The following is a 26,449-nucleotide window of genomic DNA, read 5'->3' on the forward strand; positions in this document are numbered from 1 at the left end:
GAGAACCTGCAGATGCTGCTATTCCTATATGTCTGCTGCCCTTGACCATCTAGATGGTAATTTTATAAAACCTTTATTGAAGCCATTTATTTGGGTTAGACTCTGGAACATTGTCCTCCAGCTTTGCATTTTTGAGTTTATACCTTTTTGTCAGTAAGAATTTATATCCAGCAATGTCCTTGACTTTGGTCTAGTCTAGTTGCCACATTATTGGAAAGATGTGGAAGCTTTGGAGAGGGTGCAAAAGAAATTTACCAAGATATTGCCTGGATTGGAGTGTATTAACTATCAGAAGTTGAACAAATTTGGATCGCTTTCACTAGAATGTCGGAAGTTGAGGAGTACCTGACGCAAGTATATAAAATTGAGGCATGGGTAGGTTTGATAGTTGGAGTATTTTTTTTCTTAGGGTGAAAATGTCAAAACTAGGGGGCATAAGTTTAAGGTGAGAGAGGAAAAGCTTAAAAGTTACATGTGAGCTAAGTTTTTTATGAAGAGGGTGAATGGTACCTGGAATGTGCTGTCAGCAAGGTGGTGGAAGTAGATACAATAGCAACATTGAAGAGACATTTAGACCAATGAACAGGCATGGGATAGAGGGATTGGACCACGTGCAGGCAGGTGGGATTAGTTTAGAAGGGCATCATAGGCACAGACATGGTGGGCTGAAGGGCCTGTTCCAATGATGTTCTACATTCTAATGTCATTCATAGAATTTATCCTCCTACATGTAATGCAGTAATATAGGATCATTTCCTTTAGGATATTTTTTAGTTTGAATTAAACTTAATTTTCTTGAAATAACCAGTTGATTCAGGCTGTAATGATTTGCAATAAAACAGTGAGTATTTACTGAAATTCTTGATTTGAAACAATGGTCAGTTTCCAACTTTATTCTAGAAACATATTCAGAGCTACTTCACCGAGTAGAATTGGAAAATGGTGGACTACTTCACAAATGAAATAGGACTCTTCCAGTTAGGCCAGTGGAGATCCTTCAGAAATTGTAACTGTATTGGCATATAATTGTAGTGGAAAAGGGGCACAAAAAGGACTACTACAGCGCTTACTGTTTGCACTAGCTGATTCAACTTTAGAATCTGCCCTTTTCAAAAATGTATAAAGGAAATAAAATAATTGAATTTCATGTAAAAACCCAAGGACATTTCCTTGACTCTAAAAGACAGTCTATCAAAGTCCATGAGCTTTTCAATAACAGATTTTACTAGCACTCCTTCACTAATCCCAAAAGTATCTTTTCTTTTTAACGATATGCCAGATGTGATTGGCAGCTATTCTATCTATATGTTATGTTACTGGTATTGCTGGGTGTTGAGGTCTGGTTCTTTCATCAGTATTACACACCACTTTTACAGATAACCAATAAGCAATAATAACAGATAAAGCATGCGCTATGATCAGAAACACTTTGCACTTTGTCTTGCCATTGTGCTAGCAAATATATGATCAGGACAGCAGCATGTGGTGAAATATGGATATCACAGATATCTATTAGATGTATAACAGATGTCTATTATACATTTTTATTGATGAAACAGAAATGCAATTAGCTGCATTTGGCTCGTGGCAACATTTTGGTCAGCTGGCTTATAGATCAGCATTTATTGCTCATTCCTAATTGTCTATGTCTATGCATGTGCTGTCAGGTCTTCAACAATAAGGCTCTGAGCATTTTTCCAATGTTCAGGAACTGCATTAACATCAGTATCTCTAGCCAATGTGTCTCTTGGAAGCTGAGAACCCAGAGATCTATTATTAACATTTTTAGTTGCAGTTACTTTTACAGAATGAATTAGGTAACTGAATCTATTGCTGCTGTGCACCCAGTTATTTTGAAATGCACTCTGGCTGTTGACAGTTTTGGTTGTGTCCATCTACACCTCTTTAGCTTGGATAGGCAGCCTTCTCATTTTGCCATTTAGTAAAAAGAATGTCTATGTTTTCCCATCTAATCTCCAAATAGATTTTGAGGTCCAGATCAGTGAAGTGAGGGCCTTCCATTCTCTAGGTGCCAGATCAATCCTGTTTTCCTGGTGTTTGCACCTCATATCAAGCTGGCTATTTCAATATTGGATGCTATGATGCCTTAAAATCTCTGTCTCAAATCATCGCTAATTGACCACCCTACAGCTTCTTGGATAATTGTGGGCTGTGGCTGTCTTCTTTCATGGGGTATTGCAGGACCTAGAATGGTTCCCCAGATCTGGCTCCTGGGGTGGCAATATCCTTTCATGTGCATCAAATGCAATAAATGTGAAGAGAAATTATAGAAATTGTGTATTAGTTTACTTCCAAAATCTTTTAGGTATTGGAAAGTTTTTAAGTAGCTCAGAAGTTGGCATACTCAGTACTAAGAGGTTACTTTAATAAATTATGATGCAGTTTTTCACTTGCAGTGCAATGTGTATTGTTTAGTTTTAGAAGATTGACATGACGTAGCTTGTGAAACAATAGGATTTTACCATTAGAAATATCTCCATGGAGATTTCAAAGTACTTCCTGATAATCAATGGATGTTTACTAATGGAAAGAAATTTAGCTTCCTAAATATGGACAGAAGTTGTTATCCTTGTATCTAAAAATGTTGAAATGTAACAATCATGTCCAAGATTGTTGATTCCCATAACAAAAAGGACATTTTGGCCTTTCCAGTAAAGTGAAGGTCAGAGGTGGAGGCTAAAATAGGAGGTAAATAGTAAAGACTAATATAGGAGGTAAATAAGGAAGTTACATTCTTTTTTTTACAATGATATTTATCTCATCCCATGTAAGGTAAAATAATCCTATATTTCCTGCTTTGTCTTCAATATCATTAAAATGCAAAATACTTCAGTCGTTTCAAAGGAATTCAAAGGTTTGAAAGAATTAAGATGGTGTTACACTTGCTGTATAGAATTCCTAATAATTAAAAATGGAATGCAATGAGACCCACTCAATATTTTGTATGTATAAAATGCTTGTCTAATCATGCACTTAAAAAAAAGATCATTGATACATTCCTGCAGTGTAGTTTTTTGAAGATGATTTTCTTTATATATAGGTGTGAGTCAGATAACCGCTACCTTGGTAACCCACTTAAAGGAACCTGCTACTGTAAGTATTGCTTTGTTTTTCATGCTTTTGTCCTTGGGATGATAGAGTTTATGAAAAATTAAGTTCCCATTAATTTTTAATAACTAAATATAGGGAAAATACTTTTCATTTGAGGTGCTTCCCCTGCTCTTTTACTTGAAATTGTCCTTGTTTGAATTTTCTTCAGGTTTTCTTTAATTCTCAGTTGTAATGCAATAGCATCAAACTCCTGGAAGCATCTATCTACCTTCAAGGCCTTTCCAGTACACTAGTTATGAGGTTAAAATCAACTATACGAAAGTAAGGACTGCAGATGCTGGAGGTCAGAGTCAAGATTAGAGTGGTGCTGGAAAAGCACAGCAGGTCAGGTAGCATCTGAGGTTAAGTTAGGTTTAGGTTTGTCACTTACTCACATGAATACAGTGAAAACTTTACAAGTCTCCACTTATGGCACCATCTTAGGTAGAAGGTACCTTGGTACAGGATCTTAGGTACAAAGCAGAAAATCTTAAAGTTAAAATGTGAAACATTCTCATCCTCCTTACTAAAAATTAGAAAACAGAAATACTGTTAAAGTTTGCCACAGTCTGTAAGTGCCAAGCCATACTGGGCATGCACACCTTACAGGGGCTCGAGCTCCCCTGCTCTGGGCTCAATCTCACCCCTCACCACCAGACTTCCTACCCCTGCTGTCCTTGCCACCTGCCTCAAGCAGCATGTTCCTGCCATTTGGGATGTGTGTCATCAACATGGGGGACCTCTCTCGCTGCCACATTCGGCTTGCCCACTCTATTAGAATCATTCCAGAATGGCATTGTTGCAGGTGGCCTGAAACAGTTGTATTTTCTTATAGTTCTACATTTTCATTCTCATCAACTCATTTATTACCGGATGAAGTCATATCGTAAGTGTTTTATGTATTGATGTTGACTTTTTGGGTATTTGGACTTCTACAGAGGTGGATTGGAGGAGTTGATCGATATCCTTCATAATTATCAGCACTCCATTAATTTTAAAGTCACAACACACAAGGAAAGCATAGGCCAGGATTTAGTGCGAATTTTGGGGCAAATGGCTTCAGGGGTAACTAACTCCCTGTCCTCATCAGTGAGAAAGATCATAGATTAAACACCAACTAGATATTTAAGTGTTGTCCAACAAGCTGCTTGTCCAGTCAGGAGCTGTGACACTGAAGTCCCTCTGGCTACTGGTCAGTCAGAGGTCAGTAGCCTCAGGGAGCTGGAGATGCTGTTGAAAACCAGATCAGACTGTCAAGATGAGTTGGTGAGCAGATAAGTATTTTCATGGGTTGGAACTATTGCAGGATTTGGGGTCAGGAGGGGTTGGAAATAATGGCATGACGGTGATTTTGAGAACCAAACACCTGTCCCCGTCACTGCCCCCAGTTGCATCCACATTGGATAAATGGAACCTCCCCAACCCAAAACCATCAGATTAACTGCCCTGCGTTTTCTTTATGTAAACTAGTCACCTGTTCTGGCTGCTGGAAAGATGTAATCACAATGGTTGTGGGTTAAGGTTTTTGTGTGTCTTTAATTACTTAACGGACTGAATTTGTGGCAGGTTGAGAAAATCAGTCATGGACCTCTTTATTGAGAACCTCCTTACTAAGCTGGTGTGAAAAGTGTCACCGCACTAATCAATTTACCTTTCCTGTCACCGTCTTGCAACCTTACCATGCAGGGAGGGGAGGATCACACCACAGCATTTAAACTGGCATGCAACTGTGGGCATAAGTTAGCGATAGAAGTTTTTATCGAAATAACTGGCAACCATTTCTACATCCAAAACGCCAACACACTGAACACATCCTCTAGATGGGTGATCTCATGGCTGATGTGCTTCAGTCGCGTACTCTCAAACTAGAAACATTTGCCCAGCCAGTTATTATCCTTGTCATGCATCTTAAAAGTAAATCTGCGTTTGATAGCTAATAATTAGCTGGTTATGGCCCATATCAACCCCCAGGCTCCCAGCCTGCCTTGATCCCCTGCAATTTGCCTACCGATGAAATAGGTCCACAGCAACGCCATTTCCCTAGCCCTAAACTCATCCCTGGAATAATCTGGATAACAAGGACACCTATGTCAGACTCCTATTCATCGAGTACAACTCAGCCTTCAACACCACAATCCTCTCCAGACTAATCTCAGAACTCCGAGACTACGTCTCTGCTCTACCCTCTGCAACTGGATCCTCAGCTTCCTGACCCACAGACTGCAGTGAAAATAGACAACAACACCTCCACAATAACACACAACACTGGAGCTTCCCAAGAATGTGTTCTCAGACCTCTTCTATGCTCCCTGTACATCCATGACTGTAGACAAATTCCAAATGAATGCCATCTACAAGTTTGCTGACACCATCATGGGAGGATGGATTGCAAACAATGATTAGTCAGAATACAGGAAGGGGATAGATGGTGTCATGGTGCAATGATGATAACCTCTTTCTCATTGTCAGCAAAAGGGAAAAAACTGATCATTCCTTTCAGAAAGAAAGGAGCAGGACATGCTCCCATCTACATTAACAGAGCTGAGGTGGAGAGGGTCGAGATTGTCCAGTTCCTAGGAGTGTTGATAACTGACAACCCATCCTGGACTTCCATGTAGATGCGACAGTCAAGAAGACACAACAACACTGCAGGACCTTCACCAACTTTTACAGATGCACCATAGCATACTGTCCAGATACATAATGGCCTGTTACAACAACTACTCTGCCCAGGACCATAACAAAGTACAGAAAGCTGTGTGCACAACCCAGACCATCACCGAAGCCAACTTCACATCCATGGATGCTATTCACACCCTTCGTTGCTGCGGAAGGGCTGCTGTTATCATTAAAGTTTCCTCCCACTCCAGGAATGCTTTCATACAGAAGATACAGAATCTTGAACATCTGCACTAATAGGTTGAAAAACAGCTTCTTCCCTCCTGTTAGAATGCTGAATGGACTGTCTAACTTCAAATAATGTTGATCTTGCTTTGCACACCTCCTGTGCAGTTGTAACCTGTGTGTGTCGCTCTGTATATCTTTGTTTACTATGATCTGCCTGTACTTCTTTCAAAACAAAGTTGTTCACTGTACTTATGTACGTGTGACTACAGTAAATCAAATCAAATAATGTTCATTATGTCATAGATGCTGTTTAAACCAAACCTTGGAAAATGTTCCACAATTTATGGTTTCAGATAGGATAACCAAAAGTATTGAATTTCCTGCACAAGGAAACCAAGATTAGTTGAGTTCTGTAATTAAAATTCCTGTCAACTGTGATTGAATTCTGCCATGCCCTTTAGTTGTCAGGCTTCTCTTTTGTCTTGCCACTAGCTGTTTGACTCCTAGTAATTAGGATGAGAGGTTGGTTTTGCAACACGGGTGCCCAGAATATAGTTTCTTCAACTGTGGCCATCCCTGAACACTATGCAACAATTTAGCATGGCTAATCCATCTAACATTCACATCTTTGGACTGTAGGAGGAAACTGGAGCACCCAGTGGAAATCCCCAGTCACCCTAGGCTGGAAGCTGAAGACACTCCCTCCCTGTTTGGTGTTTCTTTTGACACCTTTAGGGATTATATGTTATTGATCCCACACAGAATTTTGGTCAGCCAATAAATTTACAACTACATAAACTTTGTTTTTGTAGAAGCCAGTTTTTTTTAAAATCACATTTTGAATGAAGCTGAAAAGACAGAGTCTAGATCAGAGTGGTACTGGAAAAGCACAGCCGGTCAGGCAGCATCCAAACCACAGGAAAATCGACATTTCAGGCAAAAGCCCTTCATCAAGACTGAAGGCAGGCAGCCTTCAGGGTGGAGAGGGTAGTTAACTACCAAGCTTTAAATTTTAAGCGAGGCATGTTAACTCTGGTCTAGGTACTGCTGTGAGAAATGAACCAGAGAATGTGTTTTGAATTCAAACAGGTGCAGTGTGTATATCATCTTTCTGTCAGTAAAGAACAGGGCCCTGTATTAATGACTTGGATGAGGAAGTTGAGGGGTGGGTTAGTAAATTTACTGATGACACAAAGGTTAGAGGTGCCATTGATAGTATTGAGGGCTATTGCAGGCTGCAGTGTGACATAGACAGTATGCAGACTGGGCTGAGAAATGGCAGGTGGAGTTCAACCTGGATAAATGCCAAGTGATGCATTTGGAAGGTTGAACTCGAATGCTGAATATAGGATTAAAGACAGGATTCTTGGCAGTGTGGAGGAACAGCGGGATCTTGGTGTTCAAGTGCATAGATCCCTCAAAATGCCACCCAAGTGAATAGGTTTGTTAAGAAAGCATATGGTGTTTTGGGATCGAGTTTAAGCACAGCAAGGTCTTGCTGCAGCTCTTCCAAACTCTGGTGAGACCACACTTGGAATATTGTGTCCAGTTCTGGTCACCCTATTATGGGAAAGAAACGGAGGTTTTGGAGAGGGTGCACAGAACGTTTACCAGGATGCTGCCTGGACTGTGGGGCTTGTCTTATGAAGAGAGGTTGACTAAGCTCGGACCTTTCTCTCTGGAGAGAAGGAGGAAGAGAGGTGACCTAATGGAAGTATACAAGGTATTGAGTGGCATGGATAGAGTCAATAGCCAGAGACTTCTCCCCAGGTCAGGATTGACTGGCATGAGGGGTCATAGTTTTAAGATATAGGAGGAAGGTAAAGAGGAGATGTTAGAGGTAAGTTCTTTATGCAGACAGTTGTGAATGCATAGATTGCGTTACCAGCGGTGGTGGTGGAAGCAGAGTCATTCGGGACATTTAAGTGACTGCTGGATATGCAGATGAATTGAAGGGTATGTAGATTATTTTATTTTAGATTAGGAATATTTCTCAGCACAAGATCGTGGGCTGAAGGGCCTGTTCTGTGCTCTACTTTTTTATGTTCTATTTTCTATTAACACACAATATGGAAAACAAATTCAATTTAAAGCTATATATTTTTCCAGTTTAATATCCAAGTTCACAACCAATTATGAACCTTCACCACAGTCAATTGTGGCTTTATTCTTTTTCAAACTTTCTGCAACAGATCGCAGCACAATGTCTTAAGTCATTTCAGAGGACAATTAAGAGTGCAAGTGCAGAGTTACATATAGTTTTGAGCAGATAAGGATGATCAATGTATTTGCTTTAAAGGACCTTAAGAAACTTGATGTTTTTTTTATGATAATCTGATAGTGACAGTGAACATGAAATTACCTTTTTATTTCAGATTTATTAATGAATTTATACTCCATTAGCTATCATGCTGGAATTTGATCCCTTGTTTTAGGACCATTAGTTTGGATTTCTACATTACTAATCCAGTAACTAGCATTATGCAACATAAGCAAAGAGAACTGTTCGGTGTATTAGCTAACATAGAGAAGCAAAACTGCTTTGTTAGTATTGTGGTCAGAATATAGCTAAAGTCTCCTTTTACCAGAAAAGAAATTTGAGCAAGAGGGAGTGAAGGTGGAGGAAGATGCAAGTCCAGGACTAAGGTAGTGTAGTGAGGTGAGGAAATTGTTGAAGAATGTTTGGTCTCTGGATGTGGAGATGCATAAGAAATGACAGAGGTAGCTGGTTAAATAATCTCAGACCTCCTGACATAGATGCTTATGAACTCTCAGCACTAGAATGAGCATTAGGCAAGGCACAAGTTCTTTGGTAAGAACTGTTGGATAACTTCCCCAGAAATGGAAACAGATTTTCAGAAAGGGAAGAGAGGAATCAGAGATGGACCAGGTGCAAGTGAGAGTGGGCTGGAAATTGGAAATGAAATAAATGTTTCCAAAACCGGACAAGCAAGGGTAGCAGCATCCATGATATTGTCACTGTCCTGGGGACACAGTTGTGGCTGGGGTCCAGAGTAGTACAAGCACGATGAATTTTCCATGTACCCCACAAAGAGACAGGCATAACTGGGGCCTATGCTGGTACCCATGTCCACACCTTTGACCTGAAAAAAGTGGAAGGAGTTAAAGAAGTTGTTCAAAGCAAGGACTAGATTGGCCAAGTGGGAGAGTTTGGTGAATGGGGACAGTTCAGGCTTCTTTTGCAGGAAGAAATGGAGAGTCCTGAGATTATCCTGTCTTTTTGGGGGGTGGGAGGAGTGGGTTGGGAGTGGGTGGGGGTGTGGACGTGTAAAGAGGTTGAACAAGCCTGCTAAAGACTAGGCAGCTGGAGTCTGAAAACTGGAAATTCTGAATCTGAGCATACAGGTAGTTTCAAGGATTACCTTGAGAGCAAACAAACAGTCTTGAGATTCAGCCAGGTATAATGGGTGAGCCTGGTACCTGTCTCTTTGGGCACAGGGCACTTTGTGATATGCTGTAGATATTACCACATTGAAATATTTGTCACTATAACAGAGGCCTAAGTCAAGAAGCACAGCACTGGATATTTAATATTCCTGGATGTAAGATTTTCAAGAAAGGAAGGAAAGAAGAGAGAGTGGATTAAAGACGTGCTGTAGTGGTGAAGAAGGATGTTCTGAACACAGTGAAAATTGTTTGGTTAGAGCTAAACAACATTACATGCAGTTATTTTGCTCAGTGTGGTCTATAAAACACCACTAGTGAGAAAAGGTCAAGGAACACATTCGCTAGAAAATAGAGATCTACAATAATGGGGTACTTTTATTATCAGAATGATGACTGAGATAATTATACTGTAAAGAGTAGAGAGTGTGTTTAAAAAAAATCACAAATATGCAAAAGAATCCAAGGCAGAATCTACCTTACTGCAGAGTGAAATGGATTTTGGTGAGAAAATTGTGAGAATTGTGTAAGATTGATATTGACTACCAGTTGATAAGAATGAAACATCTCATTTTCCAACCAAGTGTTGAATGGCAAAACAAGATTCTCAAATAAAAACACAATACTGTGGATGCTTGAGATAAAACAGTGCTGGAGTAATCCAGGAGGACTTGTGGCACCAGTGGAGAGTGAAATAGTTAACATTTTGATTGCAATATTTGCTTTTATTTGAGATAATATTCTCACTCATGAGCATTGAGAGGCCTCATTATTATGGCATCTCATTTTATTGATATGCAGTTTCCCATTCTCTCAACTGTCCCACTGAAACTAGACAGCGAGAATTGCAGAAATGAAATTCAGAGCAAGAGCCTGGCATCTCCAGCTCGCCATTTACTCCCCAGGCCCTCCATCAGCCACCAACATCTCTGAGATTGCTCCATGAGCAACAACGATCTACAGCTGCCATCCAGAAGAACTTCTAGGTCCCTGTCAGAAAAGGGCAATGCCAATTACCTTCTGTCCAACATATCCATGGCAAGTAAAATGAACCATACAGGGAGAAGTAGACAGCAAGTACCTGACCAGATTCATCGTTGGCCTTTAAAAGATGATGCCGACACCAGGAATCGCAGGAATTCCCAGTAGTGGTCAGTACTTCTGCCTGTAGCAAGTGGGATAATGGTATGAATGGGACACTACAGGGGTATGGTATGTAGGTAGTGAAGTGAGTTGGGGAAGGTAGTGTGAGAAAACACGCTGGTGCTCACAGAGAGAATCCCCTTTTGAAACTTCCCAAAAGCACCATTTTGTCGATTTTCTGGTGAGACAAATTGTGCAAGTATGAAGAAAGGAATAGATGGTTTTTTGTAGTGCAGTGGCAGTATCCTTATCCCTGGGTCGGAATTTCTGGGGTTCAAGTCCTACCTGCCCTAACCATGTCCTATAATATGTCTGTACAGCATGGTTTAAAGTATCGAAAAGGAGGAATGAGACTGATTTGTCATCAAAAAGGTGATTCATGTATGATGCATGCTGCAGTGGCTGAAGTATTTACTTTGCATCTCTCTTTATCAAGGGAGAAGATGCTTCACCGGTCATGGTGAAAGAGCAGGATAGTCAGACATTTATAGTATTTAAAATTGATGAGATTTAGTTTTGGTTAGGTTGTCTGTCCTTAATGTTAATAAGCCACCAGGACTGGACGAATTTTGTTTTCTTTATTATTTTATAGTCTCTGGGCATCTCTGGTTAGAGACAAAAAAAAAACTGCAGATGCTGGAATCCAAGGTAGACGAGCATGAGGCTGGAGATGGAGGAGTCAACATTTCGGGTGTAATCCTTCTTCAGGAGCCAAGAAGGGCTACATCCGAAATGTTGACTTCTCCACCTCCTTGTGCTGCCTGACTTGCTGTGTTCGTCCAGCCTCCTGCTTGTCTACCACTGGCATTTATTGTTCATCCCCAATTACCCTTGAACTGAGTGACTTCCTAGGCCACTTCAGACAGCAAGTAAGAGTTCATAAGATATAGGAAGCAGAATTAGGCCATTTGGTCCACCGAGTCTGTTCCACCATTCGACTGTGGCTGATATGCTCCTCAGCCCTATTTTCCTGCCTTCTCTCCATATTTCTTCATTGTATTATCAATCAAAAATCTGTCTAACTCCTCCTTAAATTTACTCACTGTCTCAGCATCCACTGCACTTTGAGGTAGTGAATTCCACAGATTCACAACCCTTTGGGAGAAGTAGTTTCTCTTCAACTCTGTTTTAAATTTGCTACCCTGTATCCTATGACTATGACCCTTTGTCCTCGAATGCTCCATGAGGAGGCATCCACACCTTTTATCTTGAGTACCTCAATTTGATCGCCCCTCATTCTGCTAAATTCCAGAGCATATAAGCTAAACTGTTAAATCTCATTTATGACAACCCCCTCATCTCTGGGATCAACCTCATTGTTATGAATATGTGGGTAGAGTGTACCTTTAAGAGAGTTAAAAGCGAACAGAACGATCTGATAGCACCAAATGTTCTGAATAAGATACAATGTAAAATTGTCCAGCTACTGGAGTAGCTAGGGTAGCTGATTGCCTGGAGACAAAGACTGATTTGAATTAGGCCAATCAGTTTAAATTATACCCCCAAAAGTACCAAACTCAAATCAGTTTAGTATATTGACAATCTTAAAAGCCAATGACTCAATCCGATGTTTTGTGCATATAAGACCGGGAAAAATTGAACAGTTGGGAGGAAAACTGCCACACTGCCAACATGTAGAGATGACCTGAAAAATATCTCTCTTAAAGGTGGCTTCATCAATCAGTAACCACCCCCCCCCCCCAAGCCGATTATCAAACTGGTGTTCTAGAAGGGAAAGTAAAAGATATGTTACAGGAAGAAGTTGTAAATTATTGTTAGTTAATTATTCTCTGTTATACTTGAAGAAATAAAATTATTAATTTTTAGTTTAAGTACTTCTTGGCCTCTCGAATTTTTACACTTCGCTGCAGTGGATAAATCTTTTCTGTGTTGCTTTGGTTTAAATTAAGCAGGAGGGTTCATCCTGTATTGTAACAGTTTGGGGGCTCATCGGCTGGATTTGAACTGGTGGAGACAGATTTAAATAGTGAGTTTTGAGAAGATTTGTAGCTAAGGCTGAGGTTTTGTTTGTAGGTTTGCTTGCTGAGTGTGAAGGTTCATTTCCAGACGTTTTGTCACCCTACTAGATAACATTTTCAGTGGGCCTCAGGCAAAGCACTGCTGAAAATTCCTGCTTTCTATTTCTACATTTGGGTTTCTTTGGGTTGGTGATGTCATTTCCTGCGGTGATGTTATTTCCTGTGGTGAAGTCACTTCCTGTTCCTTTTCTCAGGGAGTGATAGATGGGGTCTAATTCGATGTGTTTGTTGATAGAGTTCTAGGAATTCTCGTCTGTGTCTTTGTTTGGTTTGTCTTAGGATGGATGTGTTGTCCCAGTCGAAGTGCTGTCCTTCCTCATCTGTATGTAAGGATACTAGTGAGAGAGGGTCATGTCTTTTTGTGGCTAGTTGGTGTTCATGTCTCCTGGTGGTCAGTTTTCTGCCTGTTTGTCCAATGTAGACATTGGGTGAGAATAAGTTTGACTTGGCTATGCTGGGATTCCTGGTAACTTATCCTACCAGTGCTCAGTGTAATGTTCTGTGGGGAGGGGGAAGAAAAGACAAAAGCTTGCCTATTCACAAAGCAAAAGTATTAAACATGGAAATTGTAGGAATTTAAGTAGAAAAACATGTCGACTATATACTTTTGAGATAGCACTCTTTCCTTTTTGTTTATGACTGCTTAGCATTCTACTTGAATCATTCTATTCAGCTCATCCATTTATATTCTATAAGCCTCTCAATCAGACAAATGTATTTCTTAAATTACACTGATGTCATGCTCCATTTTACTACTTTTATTGGGTTCTTAATCTTCAAAGATATTGATTGCAATTCCAGCAGCAGGCATAATCTATGGGCACTCAAAGTAGAACACACAGGCACAGATGTGATCATGACACAGCATTTCCAACGTATGAATTTTTGTGGGCTTGCTCTAGTTGTTAAAAGCATCTGTTATCAGTTGGGCAGGGGTTAGAACAAATATATAAGAACTAGTTTTCATTAGGGAAGGCTGGTCTATAGAAGAAATTGGTCTGGAATTATGCTGTGCAGAATAATGTGAATAAACCTGGTATATCGACTGGATCTTCCTGCTTCCTTTACCTGATGCATTTTTTATCAGCTTTACAAGATCGACCACTCAGCAGTAAAGTTTTAGCAAAGTTTTCTGCACCGCAACAAACTTGCAAGCTTTTAGCAGGATTTTATGATCCTGGCTTCTGGCACATCCAGAAGAAGTTGGGCAAAGACTGGAGTTACCCCTGTTTTGACATCTGCCATGTTCACCTAAGCTTTTGAAAGTCTCAAGTCCTTCGATAATTGAGTGAGTGACTAAGTTGGATTAGGATACTTAGCTTGGTGGTATAGTTGAGTTGGATCAAGTTTGTAGCTGACTCTCATTAGGGGTACAGTGTATGGTTGAATTGGAGAGATGGGGGGAATTGTTGGGTTAAGAAATGTGATTAGATGGGATTTTTTTCTGGTATGCAGTCCAGTTAAGCTGTTTAATTGCATGTTACATCCAGAAATTATGCTGTGTAATATTTCCACTGTAAGTGTCCACAGAAGCTTTGTGCATCTAACCTAAGTCTCTGACCCTGAATTCAGAATCAACGCCACTCAGAAGGTCATCGGGAAGAGCAAATCCATCAAATGTTTACACCTGGGAATATAGATTTCACTACTGTAGGTATCATATTCAGGCCAACTTATAGTATTTTATTCCTGAAATAAGAGACTATTGGAGAACTTCCTAAGTTTCAAAAAATGATTCATTTCTGCTCAATGCAAACTTTACAGTTATCATTCCAAATTAATTTTAAAGATTGAAATTTAATTTCCAAATTTTTAATTGCCCTTCATGCCCCTTCTGTTGCATTCTGCTTCTCTCCCTTTTGCTCTTCAAACACCTACCATTCTCAAGTTCCTGACTTCTCTTTTTCTCTGCTTTTGTACCCCCTTCTCCTGATTCCTTTTTTCATGTTTTCCTGTTCCTTTTTCTTTCACTATGTTTTGTCTACCTTCACAATGTCCTTTTCTCTCCTTTTTCCTTCCTGGGGTTTCTTACTTTTCCCATTTTCTTGCCTCATCTTTCATGCTATTTCCTTTCCTCATCTTTGTTCTTTTCCCTTTTTGCTTGCCGCTGTACTGTACCGTCTTTAAGCTTTTTGAAATACAAAAAACAAGGAACGAGAGAAGGTCATCACTTGAAGCCTGCTGTGTCATTCATGACTAACCATCCAACCAGCCAATGCAAGACCCCTCAGCAGTGTACAATCATACTGTTGGACAAAATACTAAGTGACAATAGCAAGTCAATGAGCTTTCTCATTAGTGGGCACTTCATTAATGTGCTGCCACAGATCTCTCTGTCCTTGCACAAACAACTCCAGACTAAGTTGATGGATGCTCACGGGAGCAATAAACCTTGTGGTAATAGTCATCATTATGTTATAATCAGTAAGCTTTGTATGGAAGTGGGGAAGAAAAAGCATGCCATGACAATAAGACAAAGTGAATTTACAAATGCAGAAGCTGAAATCTCTAAAAAGCAATATGTTTTGATTTACATCTACTCTGTGCAAGAAGAGAGTGACAACTGGCTGTCAAAAGACCAGCGTCCAGACATACAGATGAAACCTCTTTGTAGCTATGCTAATTCCTGCTGACCTCATAAATGCAGTTATGGACAATCTCATACCTAACGATACAATGAGCTGTAACTAGAAAAAACATCCATTTTTGGTAAATTTATTAAACTAAGTTTATCAAAAAAAAGCTCAGTACCCTGTTCAATTTTTTCCTCCTACAATTTGATCATTTTGATCTATGTCTTTCCTCAGTGTTTTACCCTCTTCTTTAACAGATTCACCATTCTCTTGATGATTTCTTGTTTTTCCTCCTCATCACCCATCCCCTTCCTCTACTGTCCTGTTGTCATGACAAGGCTAGACCATTCAAAACATTCTTAAGCAGGCAGCCCAGACCATAAATTTGCAATTTGTTTCGGTAAATGTACAGTGAAAATTACCTGGAGTAAGTTAGTTAGGTTCACTACCAGGTTTTAAAAAGACAAAAATTTATTCACAAAATTACACAATGAGACACAAAGAACAGAATAAGGAACGCTATAGAACTCATTCTATCCAGACTATACTTAATTATGCTGTTCCGAATATACACAACAGTCCCAATAAGCAAACCCCTTAAAAAAACAGTAAAGATGAAACAAATGCTTACAGGTTGAAGTTAGAAGGGCAGAAAGAGAGAGAGAGAGAGAGAGAGCCTGTTTACACACAGCTGAACTCCTAACTAGTTCTGGACTGAACTGCTCGGCTAGTGAGCTGGCCGCTCCCCTTTTTATTATACAAGTTACTTCTAAAACATGACCACTTTGGCCTGAAGTCTCATCTGTTTACATATAAACAAAAGGTCTCTCAATGTCCTTTTTCATCTCTGTGTCAAACTAGCCACCCCGGAGCCAGGAGAGTTTAATAACCCCCTGAAATAAATCAAGGACACAGTATCCTTGAGAAAAGGAGCAGCTTTTAGAAGAAAAGTACCTGCTTTGAGACACTGTGTACCCCTTTTAACTTAATCTTTGACATTGTTTCACCTCACTGTAATCTCTCTTATCACTCTTCTTTCCAGTTATCTTCTCTCTATCACTCTCTGCCTTTTCCCCAAAGCTGCTTTGTACTTCCTTCCATTCCATCTCTTTGTCTCCAATCTTATTGTACTTGTTCCTTAGTATTCCCTTACGCCAAATTTTAACTTCTTTTTGTCCTTTTCTTTTCCTTTTGTGCCCTGTTTTTGATAGTATCTCTGCAAGTATTTTGAAAATATTTTTTGAGATGATCAAATGAGTATTTAGAGTTATCAAACTTGGGTTTTAATTTTACAAAACATTCAAACACAATTCATGTAAAAGCCCAAAGGATTCCAAAAAGGTCATACTAGACTCTAAGTTAGCTCTGTTTCTCTCTTCTTAAATGAGTTTCTCAAGCATTTTCAATTTTATTATACAATTCATGTCTTCATAAGTTTTAGTTGGAGTTTAAGTTGTTAAATGTATAATAAGTGGAAACATCTGATTTGATGAAGCAAATAGTCTTAGGGCAATTACAGTTAAAAATATTTATTTGAAGAGGTCAGTCTTAGAACAGAGGATTTGACCAATGGATGTCCAATTTTGGATCTCTTGTTGGAGCCAGTGTGTTTAAACTTGGGGCTTTCTTTGTGGCTCAATGAAACGAGACAGGGTAATTCACTCTGAATGTGGAATCAAAGATTTATATCGAAAGTAAAATAAATTGTTTTTCTGGATATTTGCTGCGAAAGCAGATGGCTGCAGTTTTACTTTGCCTTATTCTGCATCACACAGGATTAAGAAGGAAAGATAAATAAAGAAGGAGATTGTACTGAGAGGTTTTAAGATAAATGGAAAAGTAAGGGAAAGAATTAAGTTAATAACGTTTTTCAAAGTTGTTTACTACTTTTTATGCAATTGTCCAGTTGTTTTTGAGCCTTTGAGATTTTTTGGCACCATAGGAACACTGTGCACAGATATCTGTCGCAGGAAGTGCGCACTGCAGATGGTGGAGATCAGAGTGGAGAGTAGAGTCGTGATGAAGGGCTTATGTCTGAAACGTCAATTGTCCTGCTCCTCAGATGATGCCTGACCCACTATGCTTTTCCAGCACCACACTCTTGACACAGATTTCTGTAACATACGCAATTCCTTAAAACAATACAAATAAGGCAATTGTTTTAAATTCTTGGGATTTCTGATAAGTTTTTTCTTTCTGTGAGTCAGTTGGCCACGTGGAGCAAATCATCCAGCAATCTGTGGCAATTCACATCCTAAACTGTATATCCTCTAGCCACAATTTACTGGGCCATTTGCACATTGTATGTATTTAGTTCTGTACCAATAATTGCTGCCAAGATAGACATCTTACTCGATAGTTTATAAAAGTAGAAAATAAATCTCTGATGTCCTATTATATGAAATGTTTGATTTAAAAGTATAAATTAATGTTCATCAGGAAGTATCTATCTCATCTCTCAAAATTAATAACACAATGCCCTGATGGGCAGTAAGAAATTTAATAGCTTGAAGAATAGCACGATGGTTATTATAAAATGGCTCAGTAAAATCCCTCGTTATAAACTATGGTCTCTCTTATTACTTAACCCTCAGGCCCATGAAGAGCTAAAACTGTGGTGTCAGTCAATATCTTTCATCTCTAGAGGTTGAAGATCAAGTGCATTGCAAAGGAAGCATAAAGATATTTATGGGGGATGACTATTAAGAAGAATTCCTGTTGAACAAATTCATAGTACAAAGTGAAGTACAGGGTGATTCAGTGTCTGGCTTGACACATTTCCCTTGATATTACTATTATTATCCGCTAATTTAAGAAGAAACTACACCTTTACCAAACATTGTCAGTAAATGCCAATCTGTGTTATGATTCTCAACACAGTTACTGAGTGAGAGTTATTCATGGGATCACAAGCAGGATTAGCTTGGAGATGTGTAATAAATGCTGGCCTTGCCGGTGTTACTTACATCCCATGAAAGAAGTTTTTTTTAAAATAGTAGAGGATTTCCTTTGCCTGACGATGTTAAAGAGTAGGATTAAGTTGACAGTGAGAGTGAGTGTGCATTTTGTGTATGTGTGGGCTTCAAAACTTTGTACTATTCTTAAAGGAAAGAAGCTTGTGTTTTTATATTACATTTCATGGCTTCAAGGTACCGTGAATGGTTTTAAAGACAGTAAAGTGCTCTAGAAGTATAGGAAAATTACAAAAACTTGTTGTACAGCTGGGAAAATACGACGATGGTCAGAAAGTTTGTTAACCATTGTTGGTTGATGAGTAAATATTGACCAAGGCACTGGGAGAATACCTATACTCTTTGAAACTGTGCTATTGGATTTTCAAAATCCACCTGAGAAGCTAGACAAGGTTTTGGTTTAATCTTATCAACATCACATTGCCTTTAAAAATGTAGCATTGAATACGTATTACATTGAAATGTCAGCTTAGATTTTGTGTTTAGATTTTTGGCAAGAGTTCACATCATTTAGGGGCAAAAGCACTGCTATAAGACCATAATACATAGAAGCAGAAGTAAGCATTCAGCCCACTGAGTCCTCACTATTCAAATTTTCAACTCCACTTTCCTCCTTTACCCCATAACTCATGATTCCCTTACTGATTACAAATCTGTCTATCTGAATATACTGAAGGACTGAGCCTCGACAGCCCTCTGCAACAAATTCACAATGTTCTGATGGAGATGAGGAGGAATTTCATCTGTTTTACATGTGTAACCCCCCTGATTTTGAGGTCACAACAGCAAGATTTTTGAAAATTAGTGCAAACATCCCCAAAATTGCAGTCTTGTCTCTCAATGCTCTAATGCAACCTGTTACAGACTGATTTTAGTGATTGCCAGTTCTGGGACAATGACAAGTGCTCCTACATTGCAGTTAGAAACTTATTTTTAAAATGTTGCACCCTGTTAAAATATTTTTAAACAGTGATATGATTAATTACATTTGATGAACAACAGAAGTGGCTCTGAAAATAATATATTGTAGAATACAGTTAAATTAGTTATTTAGAAATAATTTCAAATGTCTTTTCAACATATTTTATCTGCTAATCTTGCCACATATATGTCCCAATTTTTACTTTGATATTTGTATAAAGCAAGTAATTGTAGGTTTTCTTTGTTCCTGTTTTGGGGTGGATGTCTGTGAAATTTGTTTCTTGTAATTTGCTCATTACTGAACGCTTGCTAAGTTGAATTGACTTTCAACTTAAGTCGTAGAGGCATGTACAGCGCAGAAAAAGACCTGTCGGTCCAATTCGTCTATGCTGACCAGATATCCTATATAAATCTAGTTCCATTTGTTAGCATTTGGGCCATATCAGTCTAAACCTTTCCTATTCGTATACCCATCCAAATACCTTTTAAATGTTGTAATCGTACGAGCCTCCACCACGACTTCTGGCAGGACACTACTTCTGGCAGCTCATTCCATACACTCACCACTTTTTGTGTGGAAAGGTTGTCCCTTAGGTCCCTTTTAAATCTTTCCCTCTCTCCTTAAACTTATACCCTTTAATTTTGGACTCCCCCACCCCAGGGACAAAGACCCTGTCTATTTATCCTATTCATGGCCCCCATGATTTATAGACCTATATAAGGTCACCCTGCAGCCTCTGCTCCAGAGAAAATAGACCCAGCCTATTCAGCCTTTCCCTATAGCTTAAACCCTCCAATCCTGGCAACATCCTTGTGAACTAGGGAAGGTAGATAAAGAGTATTTTTTAAATATTGAGTTGAACTGCATTAAATTAATTAATGCTATACGTATTATAGTAAAAGAAAACAGTTCAATATTTAAAGTTGCAGCATATGTCAGTGTGGTTGCCTTTTTTTATTGGCTGTTCATTTTGGAGTAATGTTCATAGAAGTTACTTCAAACCACAAATACTAAATTAAGCAATTTATTCTGCAAATGTCACAGCATTCATTGGATCTTGGAATTCATTAGCGCTTTCTTTAACATTGGAAATCATTGTTGGCAAATTAATCTGACAAACCAAAGGTGCCTTGAGTATTTGTGCATAATCTATACATTTATATTATTATTCTCTGCTTTGAAATAAGTATTAATTCTTTTTGAAAGCTAAATAAATCTTAAGTTTAATTCCTCTTTGTGTGTGTGTCTGTATATATGCATATTGGTCTGTGTGTCATCTATATATGTAAAAACACAAATATATGCAATGAAAAGTCAGCTCAATTATTTCCTAAACAGTGCAAGAAAGGTGAAAGTCACTTTCAAACGTCCACCCCTTTCAGTAAAAAACAATGTCATGGTCTAATTTTATGCTTTGAGAAGGTTCATTAAATTGGATGGCTTTTTGCCATCATTGCCATTCCTTTTCCTTTCCCTCTTATCTATTTCCCTTCCTTTTTTACTGACAGTCATTTCCTATTTGCACTGCCATCTGCCTCTATTCATTGAACATTTCTCCTGCGTCTTTGCTATTTGACTCTATTTATCATCCTATTCAAATTTGATGCTTTTTGCACAGGTTTCTCCAAACCAAATCCAGGAATTAATATATTGGGCATGTGCGAGTTCTCTCTCCATTATGTGCTCAGTGCTAACAGCTAGAATTGTTCCCATTGTTGTTTATAAACGGCATGCAAATCCCAACCATTTGTGCTCAGAATTTGTTAAAATGGTGATGAGATCTCCGCAGTGCACGGGTCGGGAAACTACAAGCAGAAGAACTGGGAGACAGGAATGCTGCTTATGTTGATTGCTACTCCTTAGTTAATGAAGACCACGTTTTGCATTCTTAGATGCATGTGAGAGTGATGATGGGTAATCATTTAGTGCTTTCCATTTAAGACCATAAGACATAAGAGTGGAAGAAAGGCCATTTGACCCATTGAGTCCACTCTGCCATTTAATCATGGCTGATAGGCATTTCAACTCCACTTACCCGCACTCTCCCCATAGTCCTTAAGTCCTTGCAAGATCAAGAATTTGTCAATCTCTGCCTTGAAGACATTTAATGTCCCAGCCTCCACTGCGCTCCATGGCAATGAATTCCACAGGCCCACTACTGTCTGGCTGAAGAAATGTCTCCTCATTTCCATTCTAAATCGACCCCCTCTAATTCTAAGGCTGTGCCCACGGGTCCTAGTCTCCCCACAACTTCCCAGCGTCTACCCTTTCGAAGCCATGCATTATCTTGTAAGTTTCTATTAGATCTGTCCTCAACCTTCTAAACTCTAATGAATACAATCCCAGGACCCTCAGCCATTCATCGTATGTTAAGCCTACCATTTCAGGGGTCGTCCATGTGAATCTCCTCTGGACACGCTCCAATGCCGATATGTCCTTCCTGAGGTGTGGGGCCCAAAATTGGACACAGCATTCTAAATGGGGCCTAACTTGAGCTTTATAAAGTCCCAGAAGCACATAGTTGCTTTTACATTCCAACCTTTTGAGATAAATGAAACATTACATTCGCTTTCTTAATCACAGACTCCACCTGGAAGTTGACCTTCAGAGAATCCTGGACGAGCACTCTTAAATCCCTTTAATACTTTGGTTTTATGAATTTTCTCACCGTTTATAACAAAGTCCATGCCTGTGACTGAGATCACTGTTTCTGCCTGGCATTTTCTGAGGTGCTGTCAGAAAGATATTGTAATGGCTTTTGCCCACAACAAGTGTAGTGCTGATGCATAACAGGTGAACTTTGAAAGTCCACTTGCTGGCTGTGTTAGGCAGGGGGTTGAGCCCAGTCTGACTGCGATTGTTTTCACAGGTATTGCATTGATCCTGAATTTTGAATTCAAGCTTCATTCATAATGTAACTCCAACATTGATCTTGCTACATACCACACTATTGTGAATGCACTCTTGAAATCAGTGTTGTTTCTATGATTACTTATAAGTACCATTTTACAGAACATAGTTGAAGAGTAATGATCTTAATAGCTGAATACCCTTTTCTGTAGTTACATTTTGTAAAGTTTCCTGTATAGTAGATTTTTACATGTATGAATTGTATTAAATACAGAATATTTATTTTAGATTAAAATGTGTGTGTAATTTTTGGATCGACAGTAAACATTTCATTCTATTGACCTTATAAACATGTACTGTAACAAGTATATGAAATAACGTTTTATTTTATTGTAATGAATGAATTGCTTTATACTCATTTGAGTGCCTGTACTCACTGGAGTATCAAACAATGGTAGGTGATCTGACTAAAATGCATAAGATTCTGAGAGGGCTTAATGGGTTAGCCGTTGAGAGAATGCTTTCCATTGTGGGAAATCTGAAACTAGATCATAATTTAACAGAAGGAGTGTACCATTTAAAGGTGAAATTATGAAAATTCTTAACTTACAATGATTTTGGATCAACAAGAGAGTTGAGTTATGGGGAGTAGGCAGGAAGTTGGAGTTAACATCAGTCAGACCAGTGATGCAGGCTTAAGAGACAAATGGCATATTCCTGTTCCTACTTATGTTCCTAATACAACCTATATTAATCTAATTTGAATATATAGTCAATTTTAAAAAAAACTTATTATTAGAAAACGGCAGAAAGCCTCAAATGCTCTCCAAGTCAAGCAGCATTTAAGGTCATTTAGAGAAACAATTTATTTCAGAATTTGAGCATGGACTGTATTTTGCTTTTTGTTTTTAACAAGTTGGATCGTGAATACGTTACTGTCCAGAGAAATTTTATTAATGTACTGTTGTGCATGTAACACTCAATGAAGGCTTGAATGTTTAACTAACATTCAAGCCTTCATTTATGAATTATAAGACCAGAGATAAAGGAGCAGTTAAGTCATTCAGGCCATCAAGTCTGCTCCACCATTTGATGATGGCTGATATGTTTCTTAACCTCATTCCCTAACCTTCTCACCTTTCATTCTTGATCCTTTTATTAATCATGGATCCATCCATCTCGGTCTTAAATACACTCAATGATGTGTCCTCCACAGCGTTCTGCAGCAATGAGTTCCACAGATTAACCATCAATTGGCTGAAGAAATTCTCTCTATTCAGTTCTAAAAGGCTGCTCCTTCACTCTGAGGATGTGCCCTTGCATCCTAATCTTTCCAACTAGTGGAAAGAATATCTCCACAACCATTGTGTCCACATATCTCAATAAAATGAACCAATATATGAAATGAGAGTCAGCATATCATAGGAACAATAGATTTCTATGTTTAGAATGTGTTTACCATACAATTTCTGTTTGTATCTACATGGAAATATAAAAGTTAACTAGCTGACCAAGTGGGTCTTCAATCACTTAATTTTGTTTTCCTTGGCCAAGTAATATAGCCATGTTTATGGCAAATGATCCTGTTGTCATATCATCAATAAGTGATAACAGTTCATATTAAGACCGGAATTGAGCAGTATGTTAACTATTGTAGTATGATAAATGAAGTATGTGGAAGCCAAAATTTCCCTTTGCATGCAACATAAATGTCTTACTATTGATTCGGTTATTGTACTCTGGAATGCGATTCGCAAATAGGACTGCTTGTCATTTCCTGTAAATGGAGAGAAAATATTTTATGTTCTGCAGACATGAAAAGGAAATTACACTTTTCAGAAATGTAACTTTATGCTATACTTTTGATCTTGTCCACAGACAGTCTTTTGATTGATTATCAGTTTACCTTCAGCCTCACGCAGGATGATGACCGCTATTATACAGCTATCAACTTTATGGCTACTCCAGAACAGGTTAGTTGTGTTTCCACTGATCGTGTTCATTTTCTTTCATGCAACCATTGAAATTTTTTCAGTTTTTTTTTCATTTCACTTTGTGGACTTCAATTTACATTGCATTGTACTGACTAATGATAAATATATCATGAAACTTAAATATTTTTTTCCTAAGAATAGTAAGTATTCACACTGCTTCTCTATATTTAAAATGTACCTGATTAGCCAATAAAATTAATGACTATGTATGCCTTAGTACTGTTGGTCTTTCCACAGTGATGGTGGCAGCTTGCATTCTATAAGACTTTTTTTTGGATTTGCAGTGAGCATATCGGTCTTGATTATCATTGGTTTTTGGTTGTGAAACTACATTCTGGAAAACCAGCATAGCAATCTCTACGAGATAAATATTCGCAATTTATACTAAGATGGGCTTTTTCCCCCTCCCTGGAAATGATTGAAAAAGTGAGAGGAAAGGATTGGATACTTTTCTGGTACCAAACCACCTGTTTATATCTGGAAAACAAATAATCAGAGAGATAAGTGCTGAGGTAGTGGCTAAGTTCTGGAGACCTTCCCGACCTTCTATAAATTTATGCTGTTAAGTCATTAATTGATGTCTGCTTATGAGTCTTCAGTCTGTCATTGGTCTGATTAACTTTGTTCCTGGCAGATGAGAAAAGTGGCAGCTTTTCCAGCTGTAAAAAATGGGGTGACCAGCCTGCTGGACTTTGTGCTAGGATAGCGGATGGTGGTAGTGACAGTAGGCTGGGGGTGTGGGAGGAGGGGGCATATCTTGAAATGTCCAATTTTTAGGAGTATTTGAAGGCATGGACGGGGGCAGCTGATGGCAACTAAAATCCACTCTGCTGCCCTGGCCTCTGGTCCTCTTTGACCTTACTCTCCCTGAAATCTGCACACAAAGAATTTATCTTTATGCCTGTCCCAGTCTTTTGCATTTCTGTGTAGCCAGAAATCTGGGACTTACGTGGTCACTACTATGCTATTCAGTGGCTGCTGGCATCCAGGTGGCCAAAAGCTTCAGATGGGCAGACCATCAAAGCCCTGGGACTTGATTAGCTGAGAAGTCCATTGGCTCACCATTCAGTTAATAATTAGCACTTTATCTGGCAGGCTTCTTTGCAGCTGGAGGCAGAGAGTATTTTGCTCTTAAAGATCCCATCCCAACTTGCAGCTAAAAAATGCTAGTCTTAATTTTTAAAAAACTGCTTATACAATTTCTATGGTTTAATTGATTTATGGAAAACTAAATCCTAGCTTCCATACAAACTTTGTGGATAATGCAAGAGCAGATAATTGACATTCCATTATATTGAACAATTTTCATTTGTTTTTCAGTGCAGTAAATGTTTTATTTATTCTGTATGATATGAGTGCTTCATCCCAGCTGGTTCTATAATATGCTGCAAAGCTGGCAGTGCTTTTATTGTAATATTGACATAAATGTCATCAGTAACTTTTCAAAATTTCGGAAGTCTTAAACTTGGAATAGATGGAAAATATATATTTTTGAAAGAGGATCACTTCTTTCGAGCAGTTTCCACCACTGGAAGATGGTTTCTGTTTACACCTGAATTAAATGCACACGTTTTATAGGGAAGGGGCAACATGTTTGGGGGCATGAAAGATGTTATCTTTTCTAAAAGTGATCTTTGGTCTCATTTGAACATATTCAAAGGCAAGTAGCTACTCCACATGCAACTTTAAGGAGTTACCTTATTTGAATATTTATCAATTTCCTTTAAATCAAAGTTCTATTTCGAACCACTGAGATGAATCCACGTAGGAATGTCCTTCTACATGAAAAGGAGCAGACAGGGAAACCTTTTATCAGTGTAACTGAAAAGATGCAGCCATGGTGAGATGAGATGGGGGACAATTTCAGTAAGAGTACCAAGGAGTACGTAAATAATGAGAGGCTCATTGCATGATAGCTGCTGCCCGTTTTCTCATTAATAGATAATATTGAAATGAAGCTGCCTTTTTGTCTTGGCAACATTTTATACGTCACTAAATCATTGCAGCCAAATTGAGAATGCCAACACATACGCCAGAGTTCCTCTCTTATTGCGAAGCTGCTTTTAGAATAGTATGTGCTGCCTTTAGTATTTTGTCTTCAAAAGGACATGATTGTATTTGACAGGATTTTTAGGATACCCAAGCTTTTGACTCTTGAAGTTATAAACGAATCTAGAAAAAAATTGCATTCCTTAATTGAAAATGAAAAGGGGCAATGATGGTTGTGCTCTTCATAATGCAGTAAAAAGTAGAGACAACCCAGCGTTTCTTGGTAGTTGTCAATTTACAGAACTGAAAGATGCAAGCAGTTTTGAAAAGCTGCAGTTGAGATTAGGGAAGAATGTTTTGAGTAGATTTATATCAAAACCAGTTAATGCTGCATTAATGAAGTTGATGATTAAATGAAACTGATGAATATGTGCCTTGGAACAAAATTTAAAATGTTAACAAAAGGGTTGACGGTCTAAAGTATTTTCAGCAACACTGGCATTCTACCCCTAGGGGTCCAGATAAGTAGCATTTGCAGAATTTTAACTATTTTGACTTAATTACTGTAGATTGCAATATTAAATTTGTATTACTGAGTTTCAGT

At 38.6% G+C, this 26,449-nt stretch overlaps 1 protein-coding gene across 1 annotated transcript in view; it reads left to right on the forward strand.

Moving 5' to 3' along the window:
- Nucleotides 1-26,449, forward strand: part of atrnl1b (attractin-like 1b) — a 904,204-nt gene that overhangs the window by 356,156 nt on the left and 521,599 nt on the right. Inside the window, exons 21-22 of the mRNA XM_060841800.1 lie at nucleotides 3,062-3,114; nucleotides 23,741-23,835. Coding sequence (XP_060697783.1) covers nucleotides 3,062-3,114; nucleotides 23,741-23,835 — 148 coding nt within the window. The remainder of the gene's footprint in view (nucleotides 1-3,061; nucleotides 3,115-23,740; nucleotides 23,836-26,449) is intronic.

This window comes from Hemiscyllium ocellatum, chromosome 22 (genome assembly GCF_020745735.1).
Source record: "Hemiscyllium ocellatum isolate sHemOce1 chromosome 22, sHemOce1.pat.X.cur, whole genome shotgun sequence".
Classification (NCBI taxonomy): domain Eukaryota; kingdom Metazoa; phylum Chordata; class Chondrichthyes; order Orectolobiformes; family Hemiscylliidae; genus Hemiscyllium; species Hemiscyllium ocellatum.